The 18,957-nt window shown below is 45.0% G+C and overlaps 1 protein-coding gene across 2 annotated transcripts in view; it reads right to left on the bottom strand.

Moving 5' to 3' along the window:
• smarcc1a (SWI/SNF related, matrix associated, actin dependent regulator of chromatin, subfamily c, member 1a) overlaps positions 1-18,957 on the bottom strand; it is a 305,946-nt gene that overhangs the window by 72,959 nt on the left and 214,030 nt on the right. For both annotated transcript variants that reach the window (XM_068031537.1, XM_068031536.1), the window contains exon 23: positions 9,562-9,688. In XM_068031537.1, the coding sequence (XP_067887638.1) occupies positions 9,562-9,688 (127 nt within the window). The remainder of the gene's footprint in view (positions 1-9,561; positions 9,689-18,957) is intronic.

The raw sequence follows: 18,957 nt of genomic DNA, 5'->3' as shown, positions 1-18,957 counted from the left end.
CTCTCTCCTTGCGCTTGCATCGCTTCTCCACAGCAGAGTTTTAGATTAGATTAGAGATACAGCACTGAAACAGGCCCTTCGGCCCACCGAGTCTGTGCCGAACATCAACCACCCATTTATACTAATCCTACACTAATCCCATATTCCAACCAAACATCCCCACCTGTCCCTATATTTCCCTACCACCTACCTATACTAGTGACAATTCATCATGGCCAATTTACCTATCAACCTGCAAGTCTTTTGGCTTGTGGGAGGAAACCGGAGCACCCGGAGAAAACCCACGCAGACACAGGGAGAACTTGCAAACTCCACACAGGCAGTACCCGGAATCGAACCCGGGTCCCTGGAGCTGTGAGGCTGCGGTGCTAACCACTGCGCCACTGTGCCGCCATTAGTTTCCAACTGTGTTGTGACTTATTGGATGAGGCACAGCCACATGGTATTATTTGTGGTATGTCCCTCCCACACACTGGTCAATTTGTCTTCTTTTCAATAAGACCTTCAAGAGTGCCCTTAAAACATTTTCTCTGTCGTGGAGAGCAGGTGCCATCTTTAAGTTGAGAGAAGAGGATCTGCTTCGGAAGCCGACTTTTTGGCACACACCAGTTGTTATGGCCAGGTGAGGGGGTCACAGGCTCCCCTCATAATAGAAAGTGTACAAACAAGAAAATTACAGCACAGGAACAGGCCCTTCGGCCCTCCAAGCCTGCGCCGATCCAGATCCTCTACCTAAACATGTCGCCTATTTTCTGAGGGTCTGTATCTCCTTGCTTCCTGCCCATTCATGCATCTGTCTAGATACATCTTAAAAGACGCTATCGTGCCCGCGTCTACCACCTCCGCTGGCAGCGCGTTCCAGGCACCCACCACCCTCTGTGTAAAGAACTTTCCACGCATATCCCCCCTAAACTTTTCCCCTCTCACTTTGAACTCGTGATCCCTAGTAATTGAATACCCCACTCTGGGGAAAAAGCTTCTTGCTATCCACCCTGTCTATACCTCTCATGATTTTGTACACCTCAATCAAGTCCCCCCTCAACCTCCGTCTTTCTAATGAAAATAATCCTAATCTACTCAACCTCTCTTCATAGCTAGCGCCCTCCATACCAGGCAACATCCTGGTGAACCTCCTCTGCACCCTCTCCAAAGCATCCACATCCTTTTGGCAATGTGGCAACCAGAACTGCACGCAGTATTCCAAATGTGGCCGAAGCAAAATCCTCTACAACTGTAACATGACCTTCCAACTCTTGTACTCAATACCCCGTCCGATGAAGGAAAGCATGCCGTATGCCTTCTTGACCACTCTATTGACCCGCTCAGAAAGAGGCCACTTGGCCCAACGTGTCCGCACTGGCCGAAAAACAATCCACCTATTCTAATCCCACCTTCCAGCATTTGATCCGTAGCCCTGCAGATTATGACACTTGAAGTGCATATCCAAACTCCTGTTCAGGCAGTCAGCTCCAGACCCCCACCACCCTCTGGGTGAAAAAGTTTTTCCTCATCTCCCCTTTATTTTTTTCTACCAATCACTTTAAATCTACGCCCCCTCATCACTGACCCCTCTGCTAAGGCGAACAGACCCTTCACCTCCACTCTATCCAGACCCTTCAAAATTTTGTACATGTCAACCAGATCTCCCCTCAGCCTTCTCTGTTGCAAGGAGAAGAACACCAGCTTATCCAATCTTTCCTCATAGCTGCATTTTTTCCAGTCCTGGCAACATCCTCGTAAATCTCCTCTGTACCCTCTCTAGTGCGATTAAATCCTTTCTGTACTGAGGTGACCAGAACAGCACACCGCATTCAACTTGTGGCCTAAGCAATGATTTATACAGTTCCAGCATAACTTCCCTGCTCTTATATTCAATACCACGGCTAATAAAGGAAAGGATTCCATTTGTTTTCTTAACCACCTTATCGACCTGTCCTGCTACCTTCAGGGATTTGTGGACATTCACTCCAAGGTCCCGTACTTCCGCTACACTACTTAGTATTTTCCCATTAATCGTGTATTCCTTTGCCTTGTTTGACCTCCCCAAATGTATCACCTCACACTTCTCCAGGTTGAATTCCATTTGCCATTTTTCTGTCCATCTGACCAGACCATCAACATCTTCCTGCAGCCAACAGCTATCCTCCTCACCATCTACCACACGGCCAAACTTTGTTGGCCGCAAACCTCTTGATCACGCCCTCTACATTAACATTAAAATTGTTAATATATACCACAAAAAGCAGGGGACCCAGTCCTGAGCGTTGCAGAACACCACTGGAAACAGTCTTCCAGTCACTAAAACATCCAATGATTACCCTTTGTTTCCTGCCACTGAGCCAATTTCCCTGGATCCCATAGGATTATTTTTTTAAACCAGTCTGCCATGTGAGACCTTGGCAAAATCCTTGCTAAAATCCATTTTGACCACATCAACTTCACCACCCTCATCTATCTTCCTTGTTACTTCTTCAAAAAATTCCATCATGTTGGCAAGACAAGATCTTCCCTTAAATCCATGCTGACTATCCTCGATGAACCTGTGCCCTTCTAAGTGAGAGTTTATCCTGTCTCAGAATAGATTCCAATAATTTTCCCACAACTGAGGTTAGACTGACTGGCCTGTAATTATTCGGTCTATCCTTCGCTCCCTTTTTAAACAGAGGTACAACGTTTGCAGTTCTCCAATCCTCCAGCACCACAACTGTATCCAGTGAGGACTGGAAAATGATGGTCAGACCCTCTGCTATTTCCTCTCCTGCTTCTTTTAACAGCCTAGGATATATTTCATCTGACCCTGGTGATTTATCAACTTTTAAGGACGCTAATCCCATTAATACTTAATCTCTCCCTATGTTTATCACATCCAATACTTGACACTCTTCTTCCTTAAATACGATATCTGCATCATCCCCCTCTTTTGTGAAGACAGACGCAAAGTATTCATTAAGAACCAGACCAATATCGTCCGCCCCTACACATAGGTCATCTTTTCGGTCTTTTATGGGCCCTACTCTCTCCTTAGTTATCCTCTTACTGTTAATGTATTGATAAAACATCTTTGCGTTCACCTTGATTTTGCTTGCCAATATTCTTTCATGCCCTGTCTTTGCTTTCCTAATTTACTTTCTGATTTCACCCCTCCACTTTCTATACTCTCGGCTTTCTGTAGTATTGAGTTCTCGGTGTCAGACACAAGTTTTCCTTTTCTGCCTTGTCTTGCCCTGTAGGCTCTTTGACATCCATGAGGCTCTAGATTTGGCTGCCTCACCCTTTTTCCTTGTGGGAACAACTTTACTCTGAACCTCTTGAATCTCCCCTTTGAATGCCTCCCACCATTCTGACACTGATTTACCTTCAAGCAGCTGTTTCCAGTCCATTTTCGCTAAATCACTCCTCAGTTTAGTAAAATTGGCCTAGCCCCAATTGAGAATTCTGACTCCTGTTCTATCTCTGTCCTTTGCCATAATTATGTTAAAGCTGACTGAATTATGATCACCTACCACCAAAGTACTCTCCCATTGCCAATCCTTCCACCTGCCCATCTTCATTTCCTAAAACTATGTCTAAAACTGCATCTCTCTTGTTGGACTTGCTACAAACTGGCCAAAAAAGTTCTCCTGAATGCACCTCAAGAATTCTGCTCCCTCACTTCCTTTCACACTAAAACTATCCCAGTTAATATTGGGGTGGTTAAAATCCCATGCAATTACTGCCCTATTGTTCTGGCACTTCTCAGAGATTTGCCTACATATCTGCTCTTCTTTCTCCCTCTGACTGTTTGGGGGTCTACAATACACTCCCAGCAGTGGGATTGCCCTTTTTTTGTTCCTTAGCTCAATCCATATGGCCTCATCGGCTGAAGCTTCCAACATATCATCCCTCCTCACAGCTTTAATAGTTTCCTTGACCAAAATTGCCACCCCCCTTTTCTCGTCTGAAAACCCTGTAACCAGGAACGTGTGCTGCCATTCCTTAAGCCACGTTTCTGGAACAGCTATGATATCATACTGTCACATGTCTGTCTGTGCCCTCAGCTCATCTGCTTTATTTGCTGTACTCCTTGCATTGAAATAGATACACTTGAGCACTGTCAAACTCTTCAATTTTCTAACCTTAGTTACCTCTGTCTTCCAGACTCATCTATTAGTTTTCTGCCTTCCATTTTCATTTGATTTTGTCCCGATCCTCATGTCGCCAAGCCCGCCAAACTAACAAAACGTCCCGCAAGGAACTCAGACCTGGCTCTGCTCAGGTCCCATCTTCCCGAGAGCTGGTCCCAAAGTCCCAAGAATCTAAAGCCCTCCCTCCTGCACCATCTTTCCAGCCATGCATTCATCTGTCTTATTATTCTATTTCTGTACTCACTTGCGCATGGCACTGGGAGATTATAACATTTGATGTCCTGCTTACTAATTTATTACCTAACTCCCTAAATTCTGACTACAGGACCTCATCCCTCTTTTTATCTCGGTCATTGGACCACGACTGCTGGCTATTCACCCTTCCCCTTCAAGATGCTCTGCAGCCGCTCAGTGACATCCTTGACCCTGGCACCAGGGAGGAAACACACCACCCTGGATTCACGTCTGCGGCCACAGAAATGCCTGTCTATTCCCCTGACTATTGAATCACCTATCACTATTGCTCTTCTCGTCTTCCCTGTACCCAACTGTGCAGCTGAGCCACCCGTGGTGCCATGGACTTGACTCTGGCTGCACTCCCCAGGTGAAGCATCACTTTCCTCAGTATTCAGAACTGAATACCTGTTGGACAGTGAGATGCACTCATAGGTCTCCTGCACTACCTGCCTGATAGTCACCCATTACCTCTCTCCCGACTTACTCGTGATCACCCCACAGCTCAAATCTAAAAATGTGCTTTCCACGTAGCTCTCATCCTCACGAATGCACCGCAGTGCTGCCAGCTGCCGCTCAAGTTCCAAAACCCAGAGCTCAAGCTGCTGCAATTGACAATACTTCCTGCACAAATGGTTCGCCAAGATACGGAAAGTATCCTGGAACTCGCACATAGCACAGGAGGTGCACTCTTGAGGTTGAAGCACCCCTGTTATTCCTTTAATTATTAGTTGGCCCTTTGCTACTGCTAAAAAAAAAACTTAATGCTACAACACCTTAGAATTAATAAAACCTTACGAGTACTAATAAATCCTTCTAAAAATCAAAACAGTTCACTAGCTAAAATAAAACAAACTCAAAGAAAAAAAATTATACTCAGCAGCTACTTATTTGTTCCATATTAATACTTCTTTTTGACTCCATTAATCTGCCAGTTGTTGAGATGCTATCACCCAACTATTTACACATGTACCCTAACAGTAGTGTACTAACACAGCTATTTACTGATACTCCCTAATAACAGTTACTCACCAACCAAACAGGGCCTTGGTGAGACCTCATCTGGAGTACTGTGTGCAGTTTTGGTCTCCTCAGCTGAGGAAGAATGTTCTTGCTATGGAGGGAGTGCAAAGATGATTTACTAGGCTGATTCCTGGGATGGCAGGATTGACGTATGAGGAGAGATTGGGTCGATTAGGCCCATATTCACTGGAGTTCAGAAGAATGAGAGAGGATCGCATAGAAACCTATAAAATTCGAACAGGACGATACAGGCTAAATACAGGGAGGATGTTCCCGATGGCTGGGGACTCCAGAACCAGGGGTCACAGTCTTAGGATACGGGGTATGCCATTTAGAGATGAGGAGAAATTTCTTCACTCAGAGGGTGGTGAACCTGTGGAATTCTCTACCGCAGAAGGTGGTGGAGGTCAGGTCATTAAATATATTCAAGAAGGAGATAGATACGATTTCTTAATGCCAAAGGGATCAAGGGATTATGGGGAGAAAGCAGGAACAGGGTACTGAATTAGACGACCGGCCATGATCTTTTTTGAACGGCGGAGCAGGCCCGAGGGGGTCGAATGACCTACTCCTGCTCCTATTTTGCTATGTTTCTAATCGCCTTACAGCTTTCCTGCAATGTCACTGTTCACTTTTATTTTCAACTCCGTCGCGCCTGGACTCCTCTCTGCTCCGCTCTCCCGGAAGGCAAGTGTTGTAGGCCTCAATCCTTGGGCTGCATTTATCGGCTCCCCGCTCAGTGTTCCTTTTCCATGGTCTTCCGGATGAAGTTGTATTATTGAAATCTTTGGCTGGTCAAAGTGCACTTTCCAAATGGCCAACATGGCTATTAGTTTTGTTGGAGATAGGCTTGTGTGTGGTTCGCTTCACCTGGTGTCTCTGTCAGTAGCAATCTGTAGACCTGAACGGTCCACAGTTGCAGGCAGTTGTCAAACTTGCGCAGTTAACTGGAGAAAGGGGGGGGGGGGTGAGGGAGCCCAAGAGATTGAGAGCAGGAATCATCTTAGCTGCATCTACCCTGTCCATCCCTTTGAGTATTTTTGTAGGTTTTAATGAGATCACCGCCCATTCTTCGAAATGCGAGAGAATACAGGCCCAGTTTCTCCAATCTCTCTTCATAGGACAGTCCCGCCATCCCGGTAACAAGTCTGGTGAGCCGTTGTAGCAATCCTCGATGGCAATAAATATCCTTCCAACGATAAGGGGACCAAAACTACACACACTACTCCAGCAGCGGTCTAACCAAGGTTCTATATAATTGAAGCAAAACTTCACTACTCCGGTCATCAAATCCTCCTGCAATAAAGGCTAACATACCATTCGCCTTCTTAATTGCTTGCTGCACCTACATGTTAGCTTTCAATGACGTATTGACGAGAACTCCCAGGTCCCATTGTACTTCTATACTTTGACAACTTTCCATTTAAGAAATACTTTGCACATCTATTCTTCCTACCAAAGTGGATAACCTCATATTTTTCCACATTATATTCCATCTGCCACGTCTTGCCCACTCACCAAGTCAAACCCCCTCGAAGCCGCTTTGCATCTTCCTCACAACACATTCCCATCCAGTTTTGTGTCATCCGTGAACTTTGAAATACTACATTTGGCCCCCACATCCAAATCATTGATATATTGTGAACAGTTGGGGCCCAAGCATTGATCCCTGGCATGCCCCACTCGTCACAGCCTTCCAACCCGAGAATGATTCGCTTATTCCTGCTCTGCTTTCTGCCTGTTAACCAACCCTTAATCCGTTCCAGTATACTACCTCCTATCCCATGTGCTTTACTTTTGCTAACCAACCTCTTGTGGGGGACTTTACCAAAAGCCTTCTGAAAATCCAAGGATACCACGTCCACCAACTCCCCTTTAATCAACTCTATTAGTAACTGATTTGAAGTCCAATTAAGACTTGGGTATACAAGGAACGACTGCTGGGTTCAGGGTTTTTGTTGGATGAGATGGAAGAAGGAAGGCAGTTCAGAAATTATAATTACACAAACAGGCACTCTAGAGCAAATTGTACCAGCTGCAGTCCCCCTTGGCAGTCCTTCTGAGACCATGGAGTCTCCACTACAAATAATGCAAACTTCATGTCTCAGGTCTCCGATCTGCCAATGGAAGCACAAAACTTTAATAGCATCCAAATGCCATTCCATTAGAGCCCTCATGATGTAAAAACACAGAATAGCCTCAGTACCCATGAGCCAAACCAGATGAACAAAAGTAACTGGACAACAAATTGGCAGGTTTCATTAACCACTGCCTGCAAGTTAAACGTGGCCATAAGTGCACTTCAGTCGCAAAGAATCACACCCCACTCATTTCATTCAAACTGCATTTAGCCAAACAGAACTATATAGAAACAGCAATCAATCTCAGGAGAAATTATTCAGTGAACACATGCATTATTCAGCACCACTACAGCAACAAAATGAAAAGCATCTATTCAAGAAGCAAAATGGTCTTGAAACAGAGCCCCACTTCAAATCCCACAATTTACCTAACTTGACAACATCAAAGCTTCTTCAAACCCTTACATTATTTTGAATGGAGCAAGGCAGTGCCCAATGTTTCTTTGAGGTTAGTCACAATAGTAAAAAGGAGAAAGCAGCTGAAATCCAGCCATTCAAGAAAAAAACACTCCATGCAGTAACTCGGAAAATTTAAGAGCACAGGTCCAAAAAAGTACAAGAATATTACAAGATACATCAGACATTAAAACTGGACTACTAAAATAACTGAACAGTATAATACCCTGCAGGCGACACAATCTAAATTAACACCTTCCCCGAAATTTTCCCTTCCTCCCCTCTGAGCATATTGACTCTTTGGGATGCAACAGTATAGTGGATATGGCACTGGACAGGCAACCCAAATCATTTCCGTTCAGCAAACTTTGAAACTGAATTCAACAAATGTGGTAATCTCATGGCAGCATTTAAAAATATGGTAACGGAAATCAAAAAAGATGGTTTTTAAAAGCCGACCAGTTCACTTTCTTCTGGGACAGAAAATGGCTCATCCCACCCAGCATGTGACTCCAGAGCCAAACTAAGAATTTGATCCTTAACACCTTCTGAAGTGGTCTTACAACTGACATTTAAAAGGCCAGCACCACCTTCTCAAGGCAGTGGAGAATGGTCAAAAATGCACCTTGGTCAAAAACAACCACAGAGAACAAGAAACTCTGACTGAGTGTTTTGAAGCTCTGATGCCTTGCCCACATTCGCACACTACAGTGCGCACTGACAAATTAATTCACAAATTGAGAACTATCAGCTAAATTGAATTGTAAGAAAAGTTCGCATACACACAGGTCACACAACCCTTCTCGATTTCTGTGGTTTATTGCTGCGAAGCAGCAACTCAAGAGCTGATATTTCGTGCAACTGTTTCATTCCCATTCATACCGCAGGAGAAGAAAAGCTGCAAATTTAACATGCCGCTGAAATATCTTAGAATGCTGCATACAACTTGACTGGTCTGTCATCAATAAAAGAGAGAGAAGGATTGGATCTGAGAAGCAGTTTTGAAAAGTGAAAAACTGAAGTGCACTGTATTGATTGCCCTTCAATACATTCGATTAACAGAATATCTAAAGTTGACCTGGTAGAAGTGAACAAGGTTTATTTTGTGGAACATGAGAATGATAATTCAATTTCAAAAGTTAACTTTTCAGCTCCTCTGAACACCTGCATGCCTTTGCCTTGGTCTTCAAGGACGCAACTCAGGCTAAAATCACAAAATGAAATTTGGTGTACATCTCAACCCCCATCTCAACTTACCACCCACACATCTGTTCATGACAAGACTGCTCCAAACAACTTACATGGCTTCATCACCTAAATGTCGAATTTCTCCATAAACACCACGAGCTTCCCAAATCAACTTATTACAGATCACAACTTGTCGACCATTACATCTTCTCCAGCCTTGTACACGAATATGTACCCTGCAGTCCTCGACAATGAGTTACACCAGGCAGTTCCTTAGTCAGTAACTGTGGCCCAGTATGTGAACTTTCTACTCAAATCCTCGCATTTTGTCACTTCCCTCTATGATTAGAAAACCCTTACACTCCCTACACTACTAGAAAACACTCAACTTGGCCTCCTGTTCGCAGTCCATTTTCAAATAATTCTATGCCATGAAAGACACCTCTTATACCTACCTGGCTTAATGTCTGTGCTGGTCATTTCCCCTTCCATGGGTTTCTCAGATGTCAGCTCCTTGGGAGACGGGACCGGCATCTTCTCTGTACTCTCAGAGGCTACTTCGGTCTCTTCTTTGTTTTCCACCTAGTAAAAGGCAAACATAATTCCCTTATCAAGTTTTCTTGTCTGTAGTGGAGTAAGATGGTAAAGTGAATCATATAAAAAGTTGCAGAGAGGGCAGGAAGAACAAGGATGGATAGTGCACCAGGCTTATAAATGTTAAACCCCAGAAAGCTCATTAGGAAAGGATACTGCTGGAGCCCATCTTTACTCAGCTGTACATTCACATTTACTGTACAGCGTAAAAGGATTATACATATGCAGCTCCGGGAGAGGGGGAGAAGGGGGGAAAGGGAACAATTCAAAAAAAGCAGGCAGAATGGAGGACGGGGAGTAGCTCTGATATATTATCGTTTACGAAGGACAGTCATAAGCAAGTATATTGGTACAGATTACGAAGCAGAATTGTTAGATATGGTGATTAGAAATAATAAAGGCCAGAAAGGGCTGGCGGTCAGCATTTTTAGCCCCTGAAAAGTCGTTTTTTAGTTATTTCGTTGGACAGAGCATTGAGCAAGAAAGAGATTTACCAAAGAAATATCTTAATTGTCGGGAACTTGAATCTGGACACCAAATTGGCATTGATAGTCCGGAAGATGAATTTGTACAATGTTTTTGCAAGATTTTTGTAGAACAGCAGTTTGGGATCGTGACTGCTGGCCCCATTTCTTTGCTTGTTTTTTATTTCGCTGGTTCGTTTTTCCCACCCCTTGTTCATGTCTTGGTCTCTTTGCTATGTCTTTGGACTGCTGCTGTTCTACTACTCGCACCTCAACCGGACACCTTTTGTTCCTTTGCTTGACATTGTGCCATGAGGCCTTGTCGTTTGGTCTCTCCTGCCCTCCATCCTGTTGTGAACCTTCCTTTTTATTGTTCTAACACCTCCCCCCCACCCTCCACCACCTCACTCAGTCCCCTTTTCACTTGCTCAAAGCCTGTTGCATTTCAAGCTTTTGCCAGTTCTGGTTGGGGGGGGGGGGCGGGGTGGAGGGCGGGGGGTCACGACCAGAGACTTGACTGTTTTTCTTTCCATGGATGCTGCCTGACCTGTTGAGCGTTTCCAGCATTTTCTGCTTTTGTTTCAGGTTTCCAGCATCTGCAGTATTTTGCTTTGGTCCCCTAGCTTATTGGTAGTGGTAGAATGAGGAATGCGACGGGCCATGAGGTTACCAAAGTGATTGAATACAATTCTGCTGACGGCCTGCAGTGCCTCACGAATGCCCAAATTTGAGCTGCTAGATCTGTTCTGAATCTATCCCATTCAGCACAGTGGTAGTGCCACTCCTCAGTGTGAAGATGGGAATTGGTCTCCACAAGGACTGTGCAGTTGTCACTCCTAACCATGTTGTCATGGACAGATGCATCTGTGACAGTTGGACTGGCAAGGATGAGGTCAAAAGTATGTTTTTCCCTTTTGTTGGTTCTCCCATCACCTGCTGCATGCCCAGTACGGCAGGCATGTCATTCGGGACTCGGCTGGTTTGGTCAGTAGTAATGCTACCAAGCCACTCTTAGCGATGGACGTTGAAGTCCCCAACCCAGAGTATGTTGGGCTACGGCCTGCACATACATGATGGGCCAAGTGGCCTCTTTCTGAGCCTTAAACATTCTATGATTCTCTGAATACACTATGGAACCAACTAGGAACAAGGCAGCTTTAGATCTCGTATTGTCATAAGACGGGGTTAATTAGTAATCTCACAGAAGAACTTGTTTTGGGGGGGCGGGGAGAGCCATATAATAGAATTGAATTCCATATTAAGTTTCAAAGTGACATGCTCAAGTCCAAACCAAGATTCTTAGGCTTCCACGAAAGTCAATTATGCAAATATGAGGGGAGATTTGGCTAAAGGTGATTGAGTAAATAGACTAAAAGTTATGGTGTCAAACAAACACTGGGCAATATTTAAACTAAAATGAAGAGGCGATAAAGATATAGAAAGACTGCTTGCTGATGACCAAGCTCGCAGGAAAGCAAGCTGTGAGGAGGACACAAAGAAGCTGCCAAGAGATATCGACAGGTTAAGTGAGCGGGCAACAAGGCAGCAGATGGAGAATAATGTGGGGAAGTGAGAGATTATTCACTTTGATAGCAAAAACAGAAAAACAGAATATTTTTAAATGTTGATGTTAAGAGGGACTTGGGTGTACGTGTACCAGAAACACAAAAAGGTTAGCATGCAGATACAACAAACAATGAGGAAGGTAAATGGCGTGTTAGTCTTTATTGCAAGGAGATTGAATTACAAGAATAAGGAAGTCTTGCTACAATTGTACAGGGCTTTGGTGAGACCACACTTGGAATACTGCGTGCAGCTTTGGTCTCCATATCCAAAGGAGGATATATTTCCCATGCAGCTGGTACAGCAAAGTACAGATTTGTTCACGGAATGAGGGTTTTCCTATGAGAAGCTGACTAAACGAAGCCTACAGTCTCTGGAGTTTATAACAATGAGGTGACCTCATTGAAGCAAAGATGATTCTGAAGGGGCTTGATAGGGTAGTTTCCCCTGGCTGGGGAATCTAGAACACGAGAGCACAGCCTCAGGATAAGGGGCCGATCATTTAAGATAGAATCACAGAATAGTTTTAGTGCAGAAGGAGGCCATTCGTGTCCGCATTGGCTCTCTGAAAGAGCATTTCCCTCAGTTCCATTCCTCCGCCTTTTCCCCATAACCCTGCACGTTCTTCCTTTTCATATAATTGTCTCATTCCCTTTTGAATGCTTCAATTCAACCTGCCTCCACCACACTCAGGCAGTGCATTCCAGACCATAACCACTCGCTGCGTGAAAAAGTTTTTTCGCATGTCACTTTTGCTTCCCTTACCAAATACTTTAAATCTGTGCCCTCTCCTTCTTGATCCTCACACGAGTGGGAACAGTTTCTCAATTTGCTCGGTCCAGACCCCTCTATGAAATCACCGCTCAGCCTTCTCTTCTCCAAGAAAAACAGTCCTAACTTCTCAAATCTATCTTCATAACTGAAATTCCTCATCCCTGGAAAAATTCTCGTGAATCTTTTCTGTACTCTCTCCAATACCCTCACGTCTTTCAAGTTCGGCACCCAGAACTGGACGCAATACTCCAGCTGAGGCCGAATTAGTGTCTTCCATAAGTTCAACATAACTTCCTTGCTCTTGTACTCTATACCCCTATTAATAAAGCCCAGAATACTGTATGCTTTATTAGCCGCTCCCCTAACCTGTTCTGCCACCTTCCATGACTTTTGCACATATACATCCTGCTCCTGTAGTCCCTTTAGAATTGTACCTTGTATTCTATTTTGTCTCTCCATGTTCTTCCTACCAGAATGAATCTCTCTAAATTGAACTTAATCTGCCACCTTTCTGCTCATTCCACCACCTTGTCCATGTCCTTTTGAAGTTCTACACTATCCTCCTCACAGTTCACAATGCTTCCAAGTTTCGTATCATCTCCAAACTTTGAAACTGCGCCCTATACACCATGGTATAAGTCATTAAACAAAAAAATCAGGAAAAGCAAGGGTCCCAACACTGATCCCTAGGGAAATCCACTAGGTTGCAACGGGACATTGACAGGATGCAGAGCTGGGCTGAGAAGTGGCAGACGGAGTTCAATCAGGAAAAGTGTGAAGTGATTCATTTTGGAAGGTCGAATTTGAATGCGGAATACAGGTTTAAAGACAGTTAGTGGTAGGGAAGCTGCTGGAGAAGATACTGAGGGATAGGATCTATTCCCATCTGGAAGTAAATGGGCTTATCAGTGATAGGCAACATGGTTTTGTGCAGGGAAGGTCATGTCTTACCAACTTAATAGAATTCTTTGAGGAAGTGACAAAGTTGATTGATGAGGGAAGGGCTGTCGATGTCATATACACGGACTTCAGTAAGGCGTTTGATAAGGTTCCCCATGGCAGGCTGATGGAGAAAGTGAAAGCGCATGGGGTCCAAGGTGTACCAGCTAGATGGATAAAGAACTGGCTGGGCAACAGGAGACAGAGAGTAGCAGTGGAGGGGAGTTTCTCAAAATGGAGACGGGTGACCAGTGGTGTTCCACAGGGATCCGTGCTGGGACCACTGTTGTTTGTGATGTACATAAATGATTTGGAGGAAAGTATAGGTGGACTGATTAGCAAGTTTGCAGACGACACTAAGATTGGTGGAGTAGCAGATACTGAAGGGGACTGTCAGAATACAGCAGAATATAGATAGATTGGAGAGTTGGGCAGAGAAATGGCAGATGGAGTTCAAATCAGGGCAAATGCGAGGTGATGCATTTTGGAAGATCCAATTCAAGAGTGAACTATACAGTAAATGGAAAAGTCCTGGGGAAAATTGATGTACAGAGAGATTTGGGTGTTCAGGTCCACTGTTCCCTGAAGGTGGCAACGCAGGTCAATAGAGTGGTCAAGAAGGCATACGGCATGCTTTCCTTCATCGGACGGGGTATTGAGTACAAGAGTTGGCAGGTCATGTTACAGTTGTATAGGACTTTGGTTCGGCCACATTTGGAATACTGCGTGCGGTTCTGGTCGCCACATTACCAAAAGGATGTGGATGCTTTGGAGAGGGTGCAGAGGAGGTTCACCAGGATGTTGCCTGGTATGCAGGGCGCTAGCTATGAAGAGAGGTTGAGTAGATTAGCATTATTTTCATTAGCAAGACGGAGGTTGAGGGGGGACCTGATTGAGGTGTACAAAATCATGAGGGGTATAGACAGGGTGGATAGCAAGAAGCTTTTTCCCACCAGAGTGGGGGATTCAATTACAAGGGGACACGAGTTCAAAGTGAAAGGGGAAAAGTTTAGGGAGGATATGCGTGGAAAGTTCTTTACGCAGAGGGTGGTGGGTGCATGGAACGCATTGCCAGCGGAGGTGGTAGACGCGGGCACGATAGCGTCTTTTAAGATGTATCTAGACAGATACATGAATGTGCAGGAAGTAAAGAGATACAGACCCTTAGAAAATAGGCGACAGGTTTAGATAGAGGATTTGCATCGGCGTAGGCTTGGAGGGCCGAAGGGCCTGTTCCTGTGCTGTAATTTTCTTTGTTCTTTATTCTTGGTAGTGTGGAGGAACAGAGGGATCTTGGGGTCCATGTCCATCGATCGCTCAAAGTTGCCACCCAGGTTGATAGGGTTGTTAAGAAGGCGTATGGTGTGTTGGCTTTCATTAACAGGGGGATTGAGTTTAAGAGCCGCGAGATTATGCTGCAGCTCTATAAAGCCCTGGTTAGACCACACTTGGAATATTGTGTTCAGTTCTGGTCGCCTCATTATAGGAAGGATGTGGAAGCTTTAGAGAGGGTGCAGAGGACATTTACCAGGATGCTGCCTGCCTGGACTAGAGGGCATGTCCGACGAAGAAAGATTGAGGGAGCTAGGGCTTTTCTCATTGGAGCGAAGAAGGATGAGAGGTGACTTGATAGAGGGGTACAAGATGATGAGAGGCATAGAGTGGATAGTCAGACGTTTTCCCAGGGTGGAAAGGGCCATCACCAGGGGGCATAATTTTAAGGTGATTGGAGGAAGGTTTCGGGGAGATGCCAGAGGTAGGTTCTTTACACAGAGAGTGGTGGGTGCGTGGAATGCGCTGCCAGCAGTGGTGGTAGAAGCAGATACATTAGGGGCATTTAAGCGACTATTGGATAGGTACATGGATGATAGTAGAATGGAGGGTAGGTAGTTAGTTTGATCTTAGAGTAGGTTAAAGGTTCGGCACAACATCGTGGGCCGAAGGGCCTGAACTGTGCTGTACTGTTGTGTGTTTAGTTTAGTTTAGAGATACAGCACTGAAACAGGCCCTTCGGCCCACCGAGTCTGTGCCGACCATCAACCACCCATTTACACTAATCCTACACTAATTCCATACTCCTACCAAATCCCCACCTGTCCCTATATTTCCCTACCACCTACCTATACTAGGGGCAATTTATAATGGCCAATTTACCTATCAACCTGCAAGTCTTTGGCATGTGGGAGGAAACCCACGCAGACACAGGGAGAACTTGCAAACTCCACACAGGCAGTACCCAGAATTGAACCCGGGTCGCTGGAGCTGTGAGGCTGCGGTGCTAACCACTGCGCCACTGTTCTGTGTTCTAAACCTTCCTCCAGTCCGAAAAACATCCATTAACCGCTACTCTTTGTTCCCTGTCACTCAGCCAACTTTGTATCCATGTTGCTACCATCCCTTTTATTCCGTGAGCTGCAAGTTTGCTCACAAGTCTGTTGCGTGGCACTATCAAATGCCTTCTTAAAGTCTGTGCACCACATCAACACTCTTATGTCCTCAAAAAACTCCAGCAAGTTACATGAACATGATTATCCCTTAAGAAATCTATGCTGGATTTCCTTAATTAACTCGCATTTGTCCATGTGACTATTGATTTTGTCCCGAATTATTTTTTCTACAACTTTTCCCACCAGCAAAGTTAAACTGACTGGCCTGCAGTGGCTGGGCTTACCTTTACACCCTTTTTTGAACAAGGGTGTAACATTTGCCATTCTCCAGTCCTCTGGCACCACCCCAGACTCTAAGGAAGACTGAAAAATTATGGCCAGTGCCTCTGCAACTTCCACTCTCACTTCCCTCAATATCCTTGGATGAATCTCATCTGGTCCTGGTGTTTTATCCACTTTAAGTACAGATAGCCTATCTAATACTTACTCTTCTTCAATTTTAAACCCCTCTAGTGTCTGACTTACCTCCTCTTTCAACATTGCCTGGGTTGCATCTTCTTCCTTGGCAAAGACAGATGCAAAGTATTCATTTAATACCTTCGCCATGCCCTCTGCCTCCACGTGTAAATCCCTTTTCTGGTCCCTAATCGGCCCCACTCCTCCTTTTACTACCCTTTTACTATTTATGTACCAAAAGAAACCTTTGGGACTTCTTTTAATGCTAGCTGCCAGTCTCTTTTCATGTTCTTTTTGCTCCTTTTATTTGCTTTTTCACTTCCCTTCCGGACCTTCCACATTCAGCCTGGTTCTCAAAAGCATTTTCTACCTGGCATCTGTCATAAGAACACTTTTTCTTCAACTTAATCACCTCCTCTTTTGTATCCAGGGACCTCTGGATTTGTTGGCCCTACTTTTCCCCTTCAAGGGAACGTACCTTGACTGTGCTCGAATGATCTTTTCTTTGAATGTCACCCATTGTTCATCTACTGGTTTTCCTGCCAGATTTTGACTCCAATTTATTCACCCCAGCTCCATTCTTATCCCACTGAAGTTGGCCTTCCCCCAGTTAATTCTTCTTACCCTGGATTGGTCTTTGTCCTTTTCCATAGTCAGCCTAAACCCTATGATACAATGATCACTGTCCCCTAAATGCTCTCCTACTGATACTTGACCCACCTCCCTCCCAAGAACCAGATCGACCAGTGCCTCCTTTCTCATTGGACTAGCAATGTCCTGTTACAGAAAGTTTTCCTGAACACATTCTAGGAACTCTTGCCCCTCACTGCCCTTTACGCTATTATCCCAGTCTATGTTTGGATAATTCAAGTCCTCCATTATGGCTAACCCACAATTTTTGCCTCTCTAATTTCCTTGCAAATTTGTTCCTCCATGTCCTTCCCATTAGCTGGTAGCCTTCAGACAACACCGAGCAATATAACTGCACCTTTTTTGTTCCTTCGCTCCAGCCAAATTGATTCTGTCCTCAATCCCTCTCCAACATCCTTTTTCTCCAGCACTGCAATGCTCCCCTTAATCAATACCACCACCCTTTTTGCCCTTTCCTATCTTTCATGAACACCTTGTATCCAGGAATATTTCACACCCAGTCCTGCCCTTCTTTGAGCCAGGTCTCTGTTTATAGCCACTACCGCATGGCAATCTGTGCCTTTACCTTACTAATCTTATTAGCCACACTCAGTGCATTCACATACATGCACATTAACCCTCATTCAGACTTTATTCCTTGCTCCCTTACTCTGACCCCACCTAATAACATACTAATCCCCACTCGAGTGCTGTCTACCTCCCCCAGCATTCTGTGCACCTTGGTATTCCTCTTTGATACTTGCTCCTGGTTCCCACACCCCTGACAAGTTACTAGTTTTGCTTTCCTCCAATCTGAGCTCCCCCTCAGGTTCCCATCCCCCTCAATTTAGTTTAAACCCTCCCCAACAGCACTAGCAAATCTCCCTGCAAGGATATGCGTCCCAGTCCTGTTAAGGTGTAGTCTGGCCATCTTGTACAGGTCGCACCTGCCCCAGAACCGGTCCCAATGCCTCAGAAATCTGATGCCCTCCCTCCTACACCACTTCTTCAGTCACGTGTTCAATCGCTCAATTCTCCTATTCCTATGCTCATTTACATGTGGGACTGGGAGTAATCCTGAGATTACTGCTTTTGAGGTCCTGCTTCTTAATATCCTTCCTAGCTCCCTAAAATCTGCTTTCAGGACCTCATCCCCTTCTTACTTATGTCATTGGTACCAATGTGGACCACGACCTCTGGCTGTTCACCCTCCCCCAGAAGAATGCCCTGCAGCCGCTGTAGTACAAGTCGTATAGAGAGGGAGTTCCAGAATTTCCACACAGTGAGTGACAGTGAAGTAACAGCAATATAGTTCCAAGTCAGGATGGTGCATGGCTTGGACAGGAACTTGCAGGTGGTGATGTTACCATGTATCTACTACCCTTGAGCTTCTGGGTGGTACAGGTCGTGAGTTTAGGAGGTGCTGTCAAGCGAGCCTTGGCGAGTTGCTGCAGGGCATCTTGTAAACGATACACTGGTGCCATTGTGCATCAGAGGTGAAAGGAGTGAACATTGAAGGTGGTGGATGGGGTGCCAATCAAGCAGGCTGCTTTGTCCTGGATGGTATCAAGCTTCTCGAATGTCGGAGGAGCTGCACTCATCTAGACAAGTGGAGAGTATTCCATCACACTCCTGACTTGTGCCTTAGAATCATAGAAAGTTTAAGGCACAGAAAGAGGCCAATAGGCCCATTGTGTCTGTTCTGGCCAAAAAACGATCCACCCATTCTAATCCCACCTTCCAACATTTAGTCCGTAGCCCTGCAGATTACTGCACTTGAGGTGCATATTCCGACAGACCTTGGGAGTCAGGAGCCAAGTTACATGCTGCAGAATTCCCAGCCTCTGACCTGCTCTTGTAGCCACAGTATTTATATCGCTGATACAGTTAAATTTCTGGTTTATGGTGATCCTCAGGATGTTGATGGTAAGGGATTCCACGATAATAATGCTGTTGAATGTCATGGGAAGATGGTTCGATTCTCTCTTGCTGCAGATGGTCATTGCCCAGCACTTGTGAGGCACGAATGTTTCTTGCCACTTAT

This window comes from Heterodontus francisci, chromosome 5 (assembly GCF_036365525.1).
Source record: "Heterodontus francisci isolate sHetFra1 chromosome 5, sHetFra1.hap1, whole genome shotgun sequence".
Lineage (NCBI taxonomy): Eukaryota > Metazoa > Chordata > Chondrichthyes > Heterodontiformes > Heterodontidae > Heterodontus > Heterodontus francisci.
Note: the sequence above shows the minus strand (reverse complement) of the source record. Positions and strands in the feature narration are given on the sequence as shown.